This window comes from Sus scrofa, chromosome 13 (assembly GCF_000003025.6).
Source record: "Sus scrofa isolate TJ Tabasco breed Duroc chromosome 13, Sscrofa11.1, whole genome shotgun sequence".
NCBI classification, from domain to species: domain Eukaryota; kingdom Metazoa; phylum Chordata; class Mammalia; order Artiodactyla; family Suidae; genus Sus; species Sus scrofa.
The window spans coordinates 35,289,365-35,302,790 of record NC_010455.5 but is presented as its reverse complement, the minus strand read 5'-3'; the positions used below and the strand labels follow the sequence as shown (position 1 = coordinate 35,302,790).

General features: G+C 57.4%; 1 protein-coding gene across 10 annotated transcripts in view; it reads right to left on the bottom strand.

Annotated features, from left to right (window-relative positions):
• The window catches only part of PRKCD (protein kinase C delta), a 32,411-nt gene extending 20,455 nt beyond the window's left edge, over positions 1-11,956 (bottom strand). For 2 of the 10 annotated variants that reach the window (XM_013981774.2, XM_021068962.1), the window contains exons 1-2: positions 11,546-11,659; positions 8,097-8,214 (exon numbers count right to left, since the gene is read on the bottom strand). Coding sequence is in view for 1 of the 10 variants with exons in the window: in XM_021068957.1 (XP_020924616.1) it covers positions 2,283-2,329 (47 nt within the window). In the remaining 9 variants the exon portion in view is untranslated. Of the gene's footprint in view, positions 1-2,282; positions 2,613-8,096; positions 8,215-11,545; positions 11,664-11,729 lie in introns of those variants that run through there. The other 8 variants (XM_021068959.1, XM_021068963.1, XM_021068960.1 and 5 more) reach the window with 6 other exon arrangements.

The window sequence follows — 13,426 nt, the reverse complement described above, 5'->3', positions numbered from 1 at the left end:
ACAGAATGGTGCTTGCTGAACAGGGGAGCAAAGCAGGACCTGAGAGGAGAGGCTCTGAGTAGGCTCCAGGGGAGAGTATGAGAACGTAGTCATTGTCACTCAAGAGTGAACAGGCTGAGAACAAGAGGTGACAGGCTGCAGTCAGACAAAACAAGGGTGAGTAGGATCAGCTGGTGGGTCAAGGGTCTGGCTCCCCTGAACAGACCCCTGAACAGGAGGGGTGGGGCACCCTCCAACCCTCTCCCACACCTGCCCCACCTAGGGCAGCCCCTGCCATCTGCCCATGCAAGGCACCATCTGCTGCCAGTCAAAGCTGGTGGTGGTGGCAGCAAAGCAAGTGGGGCAGTATCAGCCTAAGTGCTCTAGGGATGCAGACTATGCCTGGGGGAGCTCAAGGTCTAGTCCATATCTGGTCTTGAGGGATGAACGAAAGGAAGAGGCCCTAGCAGGCCCAGGCAGGGGGAGGGAAGGAGAGTGAGAGGCAGTGTGATCGAAGGAGGGAGCAGGGCTGGTCCTGGCAGGGTTACAACAGGGCAAGGGGGCTGGGTGTGGCAGAAGCTGCCTGGCAGGGCAGGCAGGCGGTAGCAGCTGGGCTGGGAGGCTCGCTTCCCCCATTGCCTTCCCAGACGGAAGCAAGTTAAGGAGGCCTCAGGGGTTTCACAACCCAGGAAATGGGCTCAGCAAGAAGAGGAGGAGGTGGGGGAGGGGAAGGGATAGCAAGACCCTTCTAAGGCCCTTTTCCCAGGGTCCCAGCCCCCATGTCCTGGGAGGAGAACCAACCATGGTCTCAGGTCATGGCCAAGTCCCAGAGGAGGGGATGTTTCCCACACCTGCTCCCCTCCTAGGACTAGCACTTATCTCCCAGCCAATACTCCTCCCTACTCCCCCACCCCACATAGACCAACCACTGCCTGGGCTCTCTTCCCCTTCTCCAAGGACCCTTTCTACCTGTCACCAGAACCTCCCCCCTCAGTCTTCTCACAGCTGGAATCTCCAGGGCTCCCACTGCCCTAGGAGGAGCCCATACTTCAGCTTAGCCCTGGCTTGCTCGCCACCTCAAATCTTACCCTTGGCTACTCTGTGAGCACACGCCTCACTTTCAACCCCCCTACTTTTGCACAGGCAGAATGTCCCCTTGAACTCTTACATATCTTTACAGATTGCTCTAAGGTCCAGCCCGTCCTCCATTTGCCCGGAAGCCAGCTGCCCCTCTATCTCACATGCCCCCAGCAGGTACCCTGTGCAGGTGTCCAGGATCACACTCACACAGAGGACCTGGGTGTGTCTGCCTGTAGCTCAGCCTTCTCAGCTCTGGCCACACATCTGACTGTCCTGGGGACATTCAAACATTCCACTGCTGCCGATCTGGCCCACTGGAATCTGATGAGAATCAGAGGTGAGGCCCAGGCAGCACAACTGAACCTTTTGTAATTGTCATACCCTCAGAACCAATGAAAAAACCTGGCCTTTCCCCCAGGAAAACCCATGCCTGTGGCGGCCCGCTTCTGCACATGATAGGGTGGGGGCTGTATGTCTTGAAGGCCTAGCCTGGCCCCAGGTCAACCCCAGGCCTCCTTTGGCCCTGCTAACAGGCACTCACAGTGACAAGACACCAGGCCCTTGGAACACACAAACTGACAGGGGACAGTAAAATAAATGTGTAATTACAGAGGGGGACATGACCACTGCTCAGGCAGCAAGAGGGGCTGGGATGGAATGACGGCCAGGGGGGGCCTGTCAGTGGGTGTCAGGGGAGCATGTCAGGAAGGGCTTCAATCTGAGAGATGCCCAGGGGTGCCATAGGCCCACCTGGCCAGAGGTTCTGGAAGGATCTGAGGGGTAGGTCATGAGACCCTGTCATTGGCTCATGCTTACCCCTGCCAGCATGTGAGGGGTACAGGACCTCCTTGGGGGCACAGTCCACACCAGGCACAGGCCTGAGTCACTCAGCCGGCTCTAGGATTAGGGAAGCCATGGGCTCAGGCAGGGGAGGGCTCCAGGTACCCCTGAGGGAGGAACAAAAGCCCCTTCATGCAAGACAGAGGACAAGGGGGCCTCTGTGAGGAGCTGGGGTGAGGGGTACGTCAGGGTCTTGCCCAGAATAACCACATGTTTGTGCACACACAGGCACACCCACCGACCCAAACCCACAGTGACATGTGGGGAGCCCTGCTTGCAAATGGATACACACACATGCACACACAAAACTCTGTAACCATAGGCACTACATACCCCTATGACATCTCAATAATACACACGCTAAGAAACACACCACCACTCACCAGCTCTGTTGACAGACAGCGAGGCCCACACAGATGACACAGGACATCTACACCTTCATGCACAGCCAGATGTGTTTACCCAGAGTGCCACGAGCACATAACGTACACATGGGCACGGACGCTCCAGGCAGGCAAAGAGAGAGACTCACAAGGCTGGAAGAACCCACATGTGCCTGATGAAGTTCTGGCACCAGAAAGCCCAAATGTAGCTTTTTCTCCTGCAGCCCCTGGGGCACAGTGGCTGGGGACAGCGGAGGGAAGGGCAGCTGGGCACCAGGCAGGCTGGGCCTCTCCACTGAAGGAGGCAGGGAAAGCCCCTCCTGGCCCAGGGCAAAGTCCAAAGCATGTAAGGGAAGGAGTGGGCTGGTCAGGCTCATCACCAGGTGCCACCCCTGCTTCTGAGGGGAAGTCAGCGGAGGCTGAGGATGAGGCCAGGGGTCACAGGTGCAGCCACAGGCCTGGGGCACAGGAGGAGGGGAGGGTGCAGGTGCAGCAGCCAGGCAGGCACCCCACACAAGACCTCCACAGAGCTCAAGTCTCAGTGGGCAGAACCCAACAAAGACAGAGGCTATAAATCACCCAAAGCCACAAAGCCAAAGGAGCAGCTCTGAAAGAGGTGGGGGAGGAGAGGGACTCCCGGTTCTAGCCTCAGAACTGTCCATTTGGCCTCCAGTGGGAGACACAGGCATGTGCTTGGGGAAGGGACTGGCTCCTCCACCATCCCCCACAGAGAGGGGTCTCCAGTCCATGCCTCAGCCCCCCACCTCTGCACCTCCTCCTAGAGTCCCCATGATTTTCCTGACTGTGGACAACAGCCTTTGCATTTGGGAGAAGATGAGACAGCCATTTAAGGCTTTTGTCATCCATCCCCACAAGGTAAGCAGGGCCAGCATGATGCTCCCATTGGAGGGATTAGGAGAAAGCTGGAGAGAGGCAGGACTGAAGTGTGCCATCCCATGGCAAGCACTGAACAGAGGAACTGGAGAGCAGGAGTTGGGTGTGGGCTGAACAGGTCTAGTTCAGGTCTGGTCTGCCCCGGGTGCCCTGAGAGCTTGGCCAAAGCACTCTGGCGTCATCTCTGAAAGGAGCGATCTTGCCCTGCTTAGGAGGAGGTGCTGAGTGCAGGACCTGGTACCATCATCCTTATCATTGCTGTCATCTTCACACCAGGCCCTCTCCCCATCTGCCCCACTGCCCATTTCCAGCTGTTCTATAGCCAGAGGGGCCCCCAAACCTCCTTGGATCAGTGCGTAAAACGGCTCTCTCTCTGAGGTGCCCTGGGGGCACTGGGGGTCGTTTTCACCCTCCCCCTTCCTCCCCACTCAGCAATGTTATCACTTCTGCCTCCTGCCTATCCTTAAGTCCTCTCTTCTCTGCTCTGGGAAGAGACTGGGCTGGGCAAAGGCAGCTGAGTCCACTAGCAGACCCCAGGTCAGCGACTGTTTCTCTCAGGGCCTCACGTTCCCTCTCTTGACAATGAGACCTTTCTCCAGGCCTGACACTGAAAGACCCTGCAATTCTCTTCCTATCTCCCCTGGCCCCATACCTCAGCCCCCAAGCCTACACCAAGTGGACACTGATTCCAGCCTCAGGCCTTGGCGACTGGCTATTCCACTGCACCTGTTTACTCAACATAGCCATAGACATGATCCAAAGCTTCCGAGTCTGTTGTGAAAACAACAGCTCAGCCACCACAAGCCTGTTCTCCTGGGCACCTTGGCAGGGACCTTCGAGGGAGAGCCATCCCAGCCTTGTACCCAGGGCCTTTCGGAGTTCCCCACCAAAGGCTGAACCCTCTTCTCCCCAGTCCAGGCTTTATGTGCTACCTCTCAACTCTCAGGTCTCCACTTTTAGCCCAGACCTCCCTAAATTCCAGGCTCATGGACCCACCTGCCTCCCCAGCCTCACCACGCTCTGGAGGTGCTCAAATATGACCAAACCAAAGCTACTGACATTTGCCAGGGAAGTGCCCCTTGTCTACTAGCAGCACCAGCACTCAGGCCAGACACCTGGGGGTCATTTCCACCCTCCCCCTTCCTCCCCACTCAGCAATGCTACCACTTCTGCCTCCCGTCTAGCCTGAAGTCCTCTCTTCTCTCCATCACCACCCCATCTAGGCACCATCACCTTCTCTGGGCCTGCACCAGCCTGCTCTCTGCCCTTCGTCCTCTGCTCTGGCCCCCATGGTCCCTCTGCCTCAGCGACTAGACAGAGCTTATCACCCTCTGCTCAAGTCCTCATTGTTTTCTATTTCCCTTTTGATGAGCCCAAATCCCTCTCCCTGGCCTCCTGGCTGCACCTTACCCTGCTCCTCGGCCCCAGCCACAGTGACCTCTTTCGGTTCCCTGAATGGCTACCTTCCTTCCCGTTCAGGAGCCTCTGAGCCCACCGTTTCGTTTTCCTGATCCTCTCCCAAATCATACACTAGCTCTTATCATTTAGGTCTCAGATGAACAATCCCTGATCTGCCCATTTCACAGAGGAGGCAAATGAGGTTCAAAGCAGCACACAGCTCAAGAGTACAGAGCCAGTAAATACCAAGCAAGGATTTAAAGCCAGATCTGTCTGAGGCCTGCAGAGGTCTTGCTCCTAAACCTTCAGAGTGCCCTCGCTCACACTCCTAGCCAAGGCCCCTGCAGAACTCCAGCCCGCCAGCCCTGCTACTACACCACCATCATTGCCATCAATACACGAGGCCTCCAGCTTCCTGGCCCTGGATAGCAAAAGCCGGAGCTGAGCCCATCCCTCACTGGGTTGACCTGTGTGTCTCTGGGACAGGCAGGTCCCTGCCACTAGCTGCCACATGGCAAGAATGTCTGTATGGACGCGCACGAAGGGATTTTCAGCTCTCCTCACGCCTCCAGCCTCCATCAGCTGCAGATGTCCGCCCCCTTCCCCAACCCAAAGGCTGACTCCAGGGGTCCGAAGGGTAGGCAGGCTGGCAGGAGGGCTCACCAGCCACCCCCTCACTGTCAGCCTCAGCTTCTCTAAGCCAAATGTCCCACAGGGAGCCAGAGCTGGGGAGGGGCCCGGGGGAGGCCTGAGGGGGCAGCAGGCAGCTGCCGCCTGCCTTTTCCTTCCCCGCATCCATTTGTCAGGAGATCTATTTTTCTCTCTTTGAAAGGGAGTGAGGGGGAGAAGAGCAGGAGGGGGCTGGGCCGCTGAGTGGGCACAGCTGCTCCACCCTGGCGCTCTTCTCCTAGGAGGACGCAGAACCTATTGAAACGACAGAACCGTCCCTACTCTACAGCACTGCCGCTGGAGGCAGAATCCAGACCTGGTTTCTCAGTTGGGCTCCGCAGCCACTTGGCCCTGTGACACTAGGCCTGTGCCCAAGCCATCAGAAGATAATAACCCCATCATCAGTATCACTCACTATTCTTTGAACAGTTACCATGAACCGGGTGCTAAGTGCTTTACGTAACTACGATTTCTACTCCTTAAACACTAACAGCATGCCAGGCAAGGGGCTAGCTACTTGGCAGACGTTATCTGTTGTTTGCAGCAGCACAATCCCATAAAGCTGGATGCTATCATGGTCTCATTGGTCAGGGAGGACACTGAGGCTCTGGGCATCAAAGCCCCTTGCCCAGCTTCATTCGTACGGCTACTCTGAACTGCTTAATCCCAGCAATACAGCCCAGCCGTCTCATTCACACACAACGGGTCACCCCTGTGTCCAAGCACTCCTAATGCTCTGAGCCACAGCTTACAGCTTGGAAGAAGGGAAGAGGCGGGGTAATGAGGGCTGCAGAGAACTCCATGGTGTCAGTGCCCCTACCGCTCTCACTGAGCATCCATTAAGGCCTGGCCAGCACTTTCCTGGCCAAGGAAAGCCTGGTCAGTCGGCCTAATCCACTGCCCAGACACTGCTCCCCTTGGAGGCAAGGCCAGGGAGGAGCAAGCCACAGATGGAGAGCTGGTCAGTCCCATTCTAAAACCACTTCCTGGGCAGCCCAGAGGAAGTGAGCCTCCGGAAACAGCTCGGACGGTCTCTCTTTGTGCTCCGGCCTTGGAAAGTGCACAGACTGCCCCAGAAGCACCCTGCTTGTCTCCCAGTCCCCAGAGTCCAGCAACTCCACTTGCACCAAGCCTGGACACTGCAGAGGACAGAGTAACTGATAGGACATCCCCCACACCCGCTTTTGAGCACCTTAGCCCCATGACCACAAGCAGCCCACTTCCTCCTCTGTGGCAGCAGCCACAAACGGTGCCAGAACAGCTGACAAAGTCCCTCCCCCTCACGCATACCCCTATCTCCCACCATGCCAAGTCCTGGTTGACCTGGGGACCTGGCCCAGGACAGGAGGATAGCTGGTGAAGGCCGGCGCAGAACTCACCTCCCAATGTGGCCCAGTCCTCTGGAGTGCCTGTGGTCATGGACACACCTCAAACCTCACCCTCAGTGCCAAATGCAGGCTTGACTGTGACCCTGACCAAGGACCCCCCTTCCTGACCCAGAATGGGCACAGTGTGGTATGTGTGGGCAGGCGTCTGAGTGCATGGATGACTGGGTGAGCGTCTGCGTGCGTGTTTGAGCGTGCCTGCGGCTGAGTGCATGTGAACACCTGTGTGTGTGCGCATGTGTGGTGTGTGTGCAGGCACTCATGGGTATGCGGGTGTGGGTGCCGAGTGCAGCTCAGTTTCTATATCCCTGTGTGAGTGTATATGTGTCTATGCAGCGAGGTAGGTGATGTCTGAAAGGAGAAAGTGAGCCTGGCTCCAAAGCTAATTAATTGAACTTCTTGTGGAATGAGGCTCCATGGTAGGAGGGAATTACCCCCTGACTTGACACAGCAGAGGCCCTCAGCCAGCCAAGGTCACGTCACCTCTCCCCACCAGGTTTGGGGGTAGGCTGAATAAAGAGAATAGCTAGAATAGACTCTGCCCTTGTTCAGCCCCCAATCCCACTCCAGGAGTGGGGGCCCCGACCTCATACCCCTCCACCCTCTCTGGCCCCCTCCTCAGAGTTAGGCACTGGGAGCCCATCCCCAAGACCTGTAGGTGCCTGACAGCCAGGAAGGGTGGGCATGAGGGGTTGATCTGGGAGGAGGAACACCCTTGCCACCCTTGGTAGCTTCCCAGGGCCCCCCCGCCCCTGAATCCTAATCACTGGACTTTGGACAGTCAGTGGATAGCTCATACTTAGCCATTGTAATGGGGGCTGGAGGAAAGTCCGGCCCCCAAGAAAGGCATTTTCAGCTTTCTAAGGGGCCTGAGAGAGTGTAGCCTTCTCCAGCATTCCTTAGTGCCTGCCCAGCTCACCCTGAATCTGGAGTCTGGGGAGGGAGATTTAGTCTCTCCTCTGACCCCAGAGAAGCTGGGGAAATGGGGGACTAGGGTGTGGAAGAGAACCTGGTTGTGCCAGGAGCTGGGAGACCTCATTCCATCCCCAGATGGTTGTCCAACCCCTAAGGGACTCAGGGCGAACCTCAGTTTCCCTGTGTGACGATGAAGACAGCCTGAGGCAGAGATAAGGGGCCATGGAAAAGCTGACACGTCCATCCTCACTCCTGGTTCAGATACCACCTCCTCTCTAACTGACCAGCACAGTGTCACTGCTCCTGGCACCAAACCCCTGGTGGGCCTCAGGCCTCTGAGCTCCAAGGCCAAAGCCTTCCCTGGGCCAGAAGCCAGTTCCAGGCAGCGAGTTCTCAGGCAAACTACTACAGCTCTGGGCGCCCAGGCCCCATACCCAGACCAAGGACTCTGGGTGCCCCCCTACACCTCCAAGTCCCAGGAAGGAAGGGGAGGAGCCAAAGAGGAAGGCCACCCCTGTACACTGTCCATCTGCTTAAGAGGACCCCATCTTACCTGGGGCTCCCTGCTTCCCTTTGCCCTTAGTCCTGGCTCCTACTTCCACCACCACCACAACCACCGCCACCAGGAGAAGTAGGCCAGCCACCCTCACCTGGGCCAGTTCCCAGCGGACCTGCAGGAACAAGAGAAAACAGCTGAGTCGGGAGGCACCACCAAACAGGCTCTCCTCATCAGTCAGCCCCAGCATGGCCGACATAGGCCCAGCTCACGCACATCTGGCCCTGAGACCTTGGCCTCTTTGTACCTGCTTTTCTCTTCTGTGAAATGGTGTGGGGCCCGACTTTTCCAGAGCACCAGCTATATTTCTATTCCATGTTAGGGGTCAGAACAATCTGTCTCAGCCCTTGGAGCATTTCCAGACCACAGACACAACAAGAAGGCTGTTCCTAATCCTCCTGTCTTCAAAAGCCTGCCCGTGGGCCTGGAGACCTAGGGTGCAATCAGCTACCACCGAGTTGTGTCCTGGGGCAATTCCTCTGAGCCTCAGTTTGTCTCATCTTTTATTTATTTACTTTTTTTTCAGGGCCACACCTATGGCATGTGGAAGTTTCCAGGCAAGGGTTCAAATTGGAGCTACAGCCGCTGGCCTATGCCACAGACACAGCAATGTCAGATCTGAGCCTCATCTGTAACCTACACCACAGCTCACAGCAACGCCAGATCCTTAACCCACTAAGTGAGGCCAGGGATCAAACCCACGTCCTCAAAGATACTGCTGAGCCACAACAGGAACTTCCTGTCTCATCTTTAAAATGTGGAGAATGCATCTCCCCAGGTGGTTCCAAGGTTCCAATGATATGGCATGCCAGCTGCTGTGCTGAACTCACACTGGCAGTGCCAAATGAATAGTGACACTGTTTATTCCTTGTTTTGCACCTTCTAGTTCAAGTGATTCTCACATTACTGTTGTGCCCATTATACAGCTGAAAAACAGAGGCCCAGAGAGATCCTAGAAGGAAGGAAGAGAAAAGGCAGCAAGGTGCCCCACGTCTCCCAGTTGAAAGGCCTGAGCACTTTCTCTTCAGGTCAGCCCAGGCTGCCACAAAAGATTCTTCTCCCCAAGGATGAGCTCCTTCTCCAGGTGAAGACTCCCATCACCACTCCCTCAGGGATGAGGCATCCTTAAACTTTACCTTTTTGTATTTTAAGTTATTTCTAATTTTAATTTAAACTCCAATTAGCTGTGCCAGCTAAACAGAGTCAGTGCCCTACAGTCACAACTCCAAATCGTGCCCACCACTCTCTGCCCATTGCCGATTCTGAGACTGGTGGGTGTGTGTGTGTGTCATGTGGGCTCAACAGGGCTGGATGCTGGTGGGGTCTCTGTCCAGCCAACTTCCCTCCCACAAGCAGTCTGGTCAAGGGGTTGGGAGGGGGGCAGCAGATACACTGCAGGCAGGAAATTGGGTTGGGGCTATCTGGGTTTTATTAGCTCCAGGTCCCAGGAGAATGGGGACCATACAGTTTGGGGGAGGTGAGTGGCCACCAACTAAGTCTTAGCATGTGCTGAGCTTTCATTATGGGCCAAGCCTGCACTAAAGGACCTCTGACACAGGACTCATAGTCCTCACTGCTTTCTGCATTCTGCAGATAAGGAAATAGCCTTAGAGAGGCCTAGCTCCAGCTCTTGCTCTTAAAAGGCACAGGGAGTATTTGAGCTCAAATCTTTCCTGGGTCCGGAGCCTTAGGTCTTGGTCACAACATTGCAAACCCCAAAGGTTGCCCTTGGGTGTCTGTGAACTTGGGGGAGTGGAGGAAGGTGGGAGAGGAATTCCCCATCTCCCAAGGAGCCAGGGTTGGGCTTGAGCTTGCCCCGTGCACATCCACATCCTCACAGTCTCCCACATGTGCACACACACACAGGCACACACACGTGCACGTGCCAGGGCTCTCACCTTCCCTGCCAGCACTGACACCCCAGGGCACAGGCATCACACAGCTTGTTGCATCCCCTCTTGCTACTGACACCCCCACGCAGGCATTCTCGGTTCCCCACAATCACAATGATTCTCTGAGCACACATCCTGAGTTTCATACAGTCAGACCGTGAGTCTCCCACCAGTCATACCTCAGCCTCTCCCCCTCTCACTCCTGCCACACACCAGATCCCTCAAACCTGCCCCCATAGCCGGATACAGTTATCCAAAGACCTCCACATCACACACACACACTGCCCGCTACCAGCCTGCCCACCACACCCCAGCTCAGTCCATGGCAGAAATGAGGAAACGCAAGGAAACCCTGGTCACAGTGTCTCAGTGACAGAAAGAAAGAACATGTAAGTGCACACACAGGCACACTCATACAGACACACACATGAGTTTAGTGGGCTGACACTAACACTGACGGCTCCCACAATTAACAACTCGAATGTACTCATGGCTAGTGGGTCACCATAATATATACTCAGTGTGCAGCATAGAGCCCATCCAGCAGGCACACAGAGACACATACCCCAACACATAGAGGGGTGTTTGGTGACAGAACATAGTACACACATAGCTGCCAAGGGCACACAAAGCCTAGGACACTCAAATAGACATACTCACATACACAAGCAAGTCACACATTTAAAAGGACACACAGGGGCAAATCCCAGACCCAGTGAGGACACACAGGGAAACACACAATACATCCACATGCCCAGATACAGGCAACTCAACACAAGACAGGATCCAGGCATTTAGTGCAGAGGCCAGAGGGGAAAGAAAGGTCGTGTAGTCACACCAAATCCTTCTGACCAGGTTTAAGTGGGGGGTTCAGTGGGCTCTCCCATCCCCGACAAGGGCAAATGGGGGAGTTTGGCAGAGTGGGGCAGTTCTGCCGTGCCCACCTCTTGCCTCTTCACCTCTGCTCTCCTCCACCCCCTCCCCTCTCCTGGCTGGGCCCCCACGGGGGAGGCGTGGGGATTGGAAAGGGGCCACCGGAGGAGGAGGCTCAGAGGGTCGCAGGGGCGGGACGGGAAGGGAGACGGATGGTAGAGACTGAAGCCACTCCCAGCCCGGAGAGAGATGGGGAGAAAGACCTAGAGTCTGAAAGGAGAGAGCAAGAAGGAGGCGCCGCGAGGGCTGGGCCGGGCAGGGTCCCAGGGGCGAGAGGCAAGGCCCGGCGGGCAGCCTGGCCTCACACCCGCGGAAGAAAAAGAAAGGCGACCAGACAGGCATGCGACGGCGAGCGTGGGTTGGAGGCGCCGTTCCAGGAGGATGGGATCTAGGGGGCGACCGGAGGTGGGATGGGGGCGGGGTGATGGAGCGCGAGGAAGGTGAAGGACAGACGGACGGGGAGTAGGGAGAGGAGGACGAGGGAACTTAGGGGTGGGGACGGATGGACGGACAGAAGGCCCCAAAGATTCGGAAGGGACGGGCAGACCCTCGGAGACGCTAGGAACCCAGGCAGGTAGAGAAAGGCCGGGAACAAGACGGACGAGAGCCCCTTGCCCCTACCGCTGGACAGAGGGACAGACGGGCGGACGGGGGCACGGAGGCACCGGCGAGTCTCGATGCGCAGAGGGACTTTCGCCAGCCGCGGCTCAGTTTCGGAAACGGGAACCTGAGCAGGGAGGGAAAGGGAGGGGCTGCGCGCCCTCGGGGCAATCCAATCCCACGTCAGGGCCCGGCCCTCACTCACCTCCGGGCTCAGGGCCAGGCGCCAGGGGTCGCGGTGGCTGGGGTCCGGCTCGCGGCGCGGCTCCGGGGCACGCGCGCGGACCGGGGTCGGTGAGCGCCCGACCGGAACGGGCCCGGCGGCCGGCGAGGTACCACCCAGGCCTCGGCGCGGAGGGCAGACGCCGGGGGTCGCTCAAGGGATCCCGGGGCCGCCGCCTCCCGCTCCCGCGCAGGGCACACGGAAGTGCAAGGGGGCGGGGCGGCGCGACCTCACCCAGGTGCCGGCCCCGGCCCCGGCCCCGCCCCCGATCTGGGCCCGCCCCCACGAGTGCCCGCCCCCCTGAGGCCCCACCTCCACCAGCTGCCCCGTGAGGGTCTCGCGACTAGGCATCTCCTGGCCCGCCGGACAGTGTCTGGGCCGCTCCGCCAGCTCCGGTGCTCCTTGCCCCCGCCCGCCATTAGGGCACGTACCATCCCTCAGAAAGGGCCCCATCTTACAGAGGACGCTGAGGCCCAGGGGCGCGCTCTCCCCACCCTACTCCTCGCACACCGAGTCGGGGAGGCGCCAGCGGGGGTTCCCCAGCTCCCAGCGCCGGCGCCTGGGACTCCCCGCCCGCCAGCTGGCCCGCCTCTCCCAGTCTTGCTCTTTCTCTTCCTGTTGGCTGGAGTTCGGACGCGGCCGGGCTGGGTGCCCGCCGCCAGGCCGGCTAGTCCTGGCCCTGCCCCCGGAGACGAGTGGGAAGACTCCAGGGTGGGAAATTCTAGCTGGTCTACCGCTGCTAGTCAAGCGATTCTGGGAGGAGTCGCTACCAGGCTCCACCAGTATTCCTCTCTCCTGACGCTTCTTTTCAGAGTTCTTCATCACCTGGGGGAGATTCCTTTCCAGACTTAGAACTTGGTTATCTGGCATAACTCATTTATTCATTCATTCACTGGGTATCCTCTGGGCCTCAAGTCTAGGGAAAGAGTAAGGCCCAGGAAGTCTGTTCCCTTGCCCCCAAAGCTCAGAAAACCATCCAGTGACTCCATACTTGAAAGAAATGTCACTTTCCAGAGGCAAAGAAGAAGGTTCCAGGTCCCAGACTTCCTGGGGGACACTGAGAGGTGATGGGGACAGTGTGGACAGCTCTTTCCAGCTAAGACTGAAGGGACGAAAGTGGGGGCAATTCCTGGAGAGACTTGAGCTGATCAAGGGGCCCATGGCTGAGACAGGCCATGGACAAGACTTCAGTCTTCTCAAGGAGCAAGTGCTAGCAGCCATTACAATGGACTGGGCCTCTGGGGGAAAATGGATGGGACAGAGTGGCTATAGGAGAAGAGAGAGGCTGGATAGGGACAGAGGGGTTGCTATGATGTTCTGATGAGAAGACCCTGGGTTGGGGAAGATGGGTGGAGAGAAGGGGCCAGACCAGGTGAGTTACAGGGCTGTGGGAATTGGGAGAGCAGGTGTCCAAGGAGACCTCCAGGGATGGGGAGCCCTGGTAAAAATGTGAATCCTGAAACCATTTTGTGTGTGTGTGTGTGTGTGTGTGTGTGTGTGTGTGTGTGTGTTGGGGGGCAAGGGTGCTAGAAACAGAAAAGCTACATGATTCTTCCCACCCTAGGGAAGGATGGGAAGGGGAGCAGGCTGTTACCCAACATTCCAGAAGGAGGAAGGACCTGGTTTGAAAACTGACCTAAATGCCCAGCCCTGATGCCTGTCCCCTACCTCACTGGGGA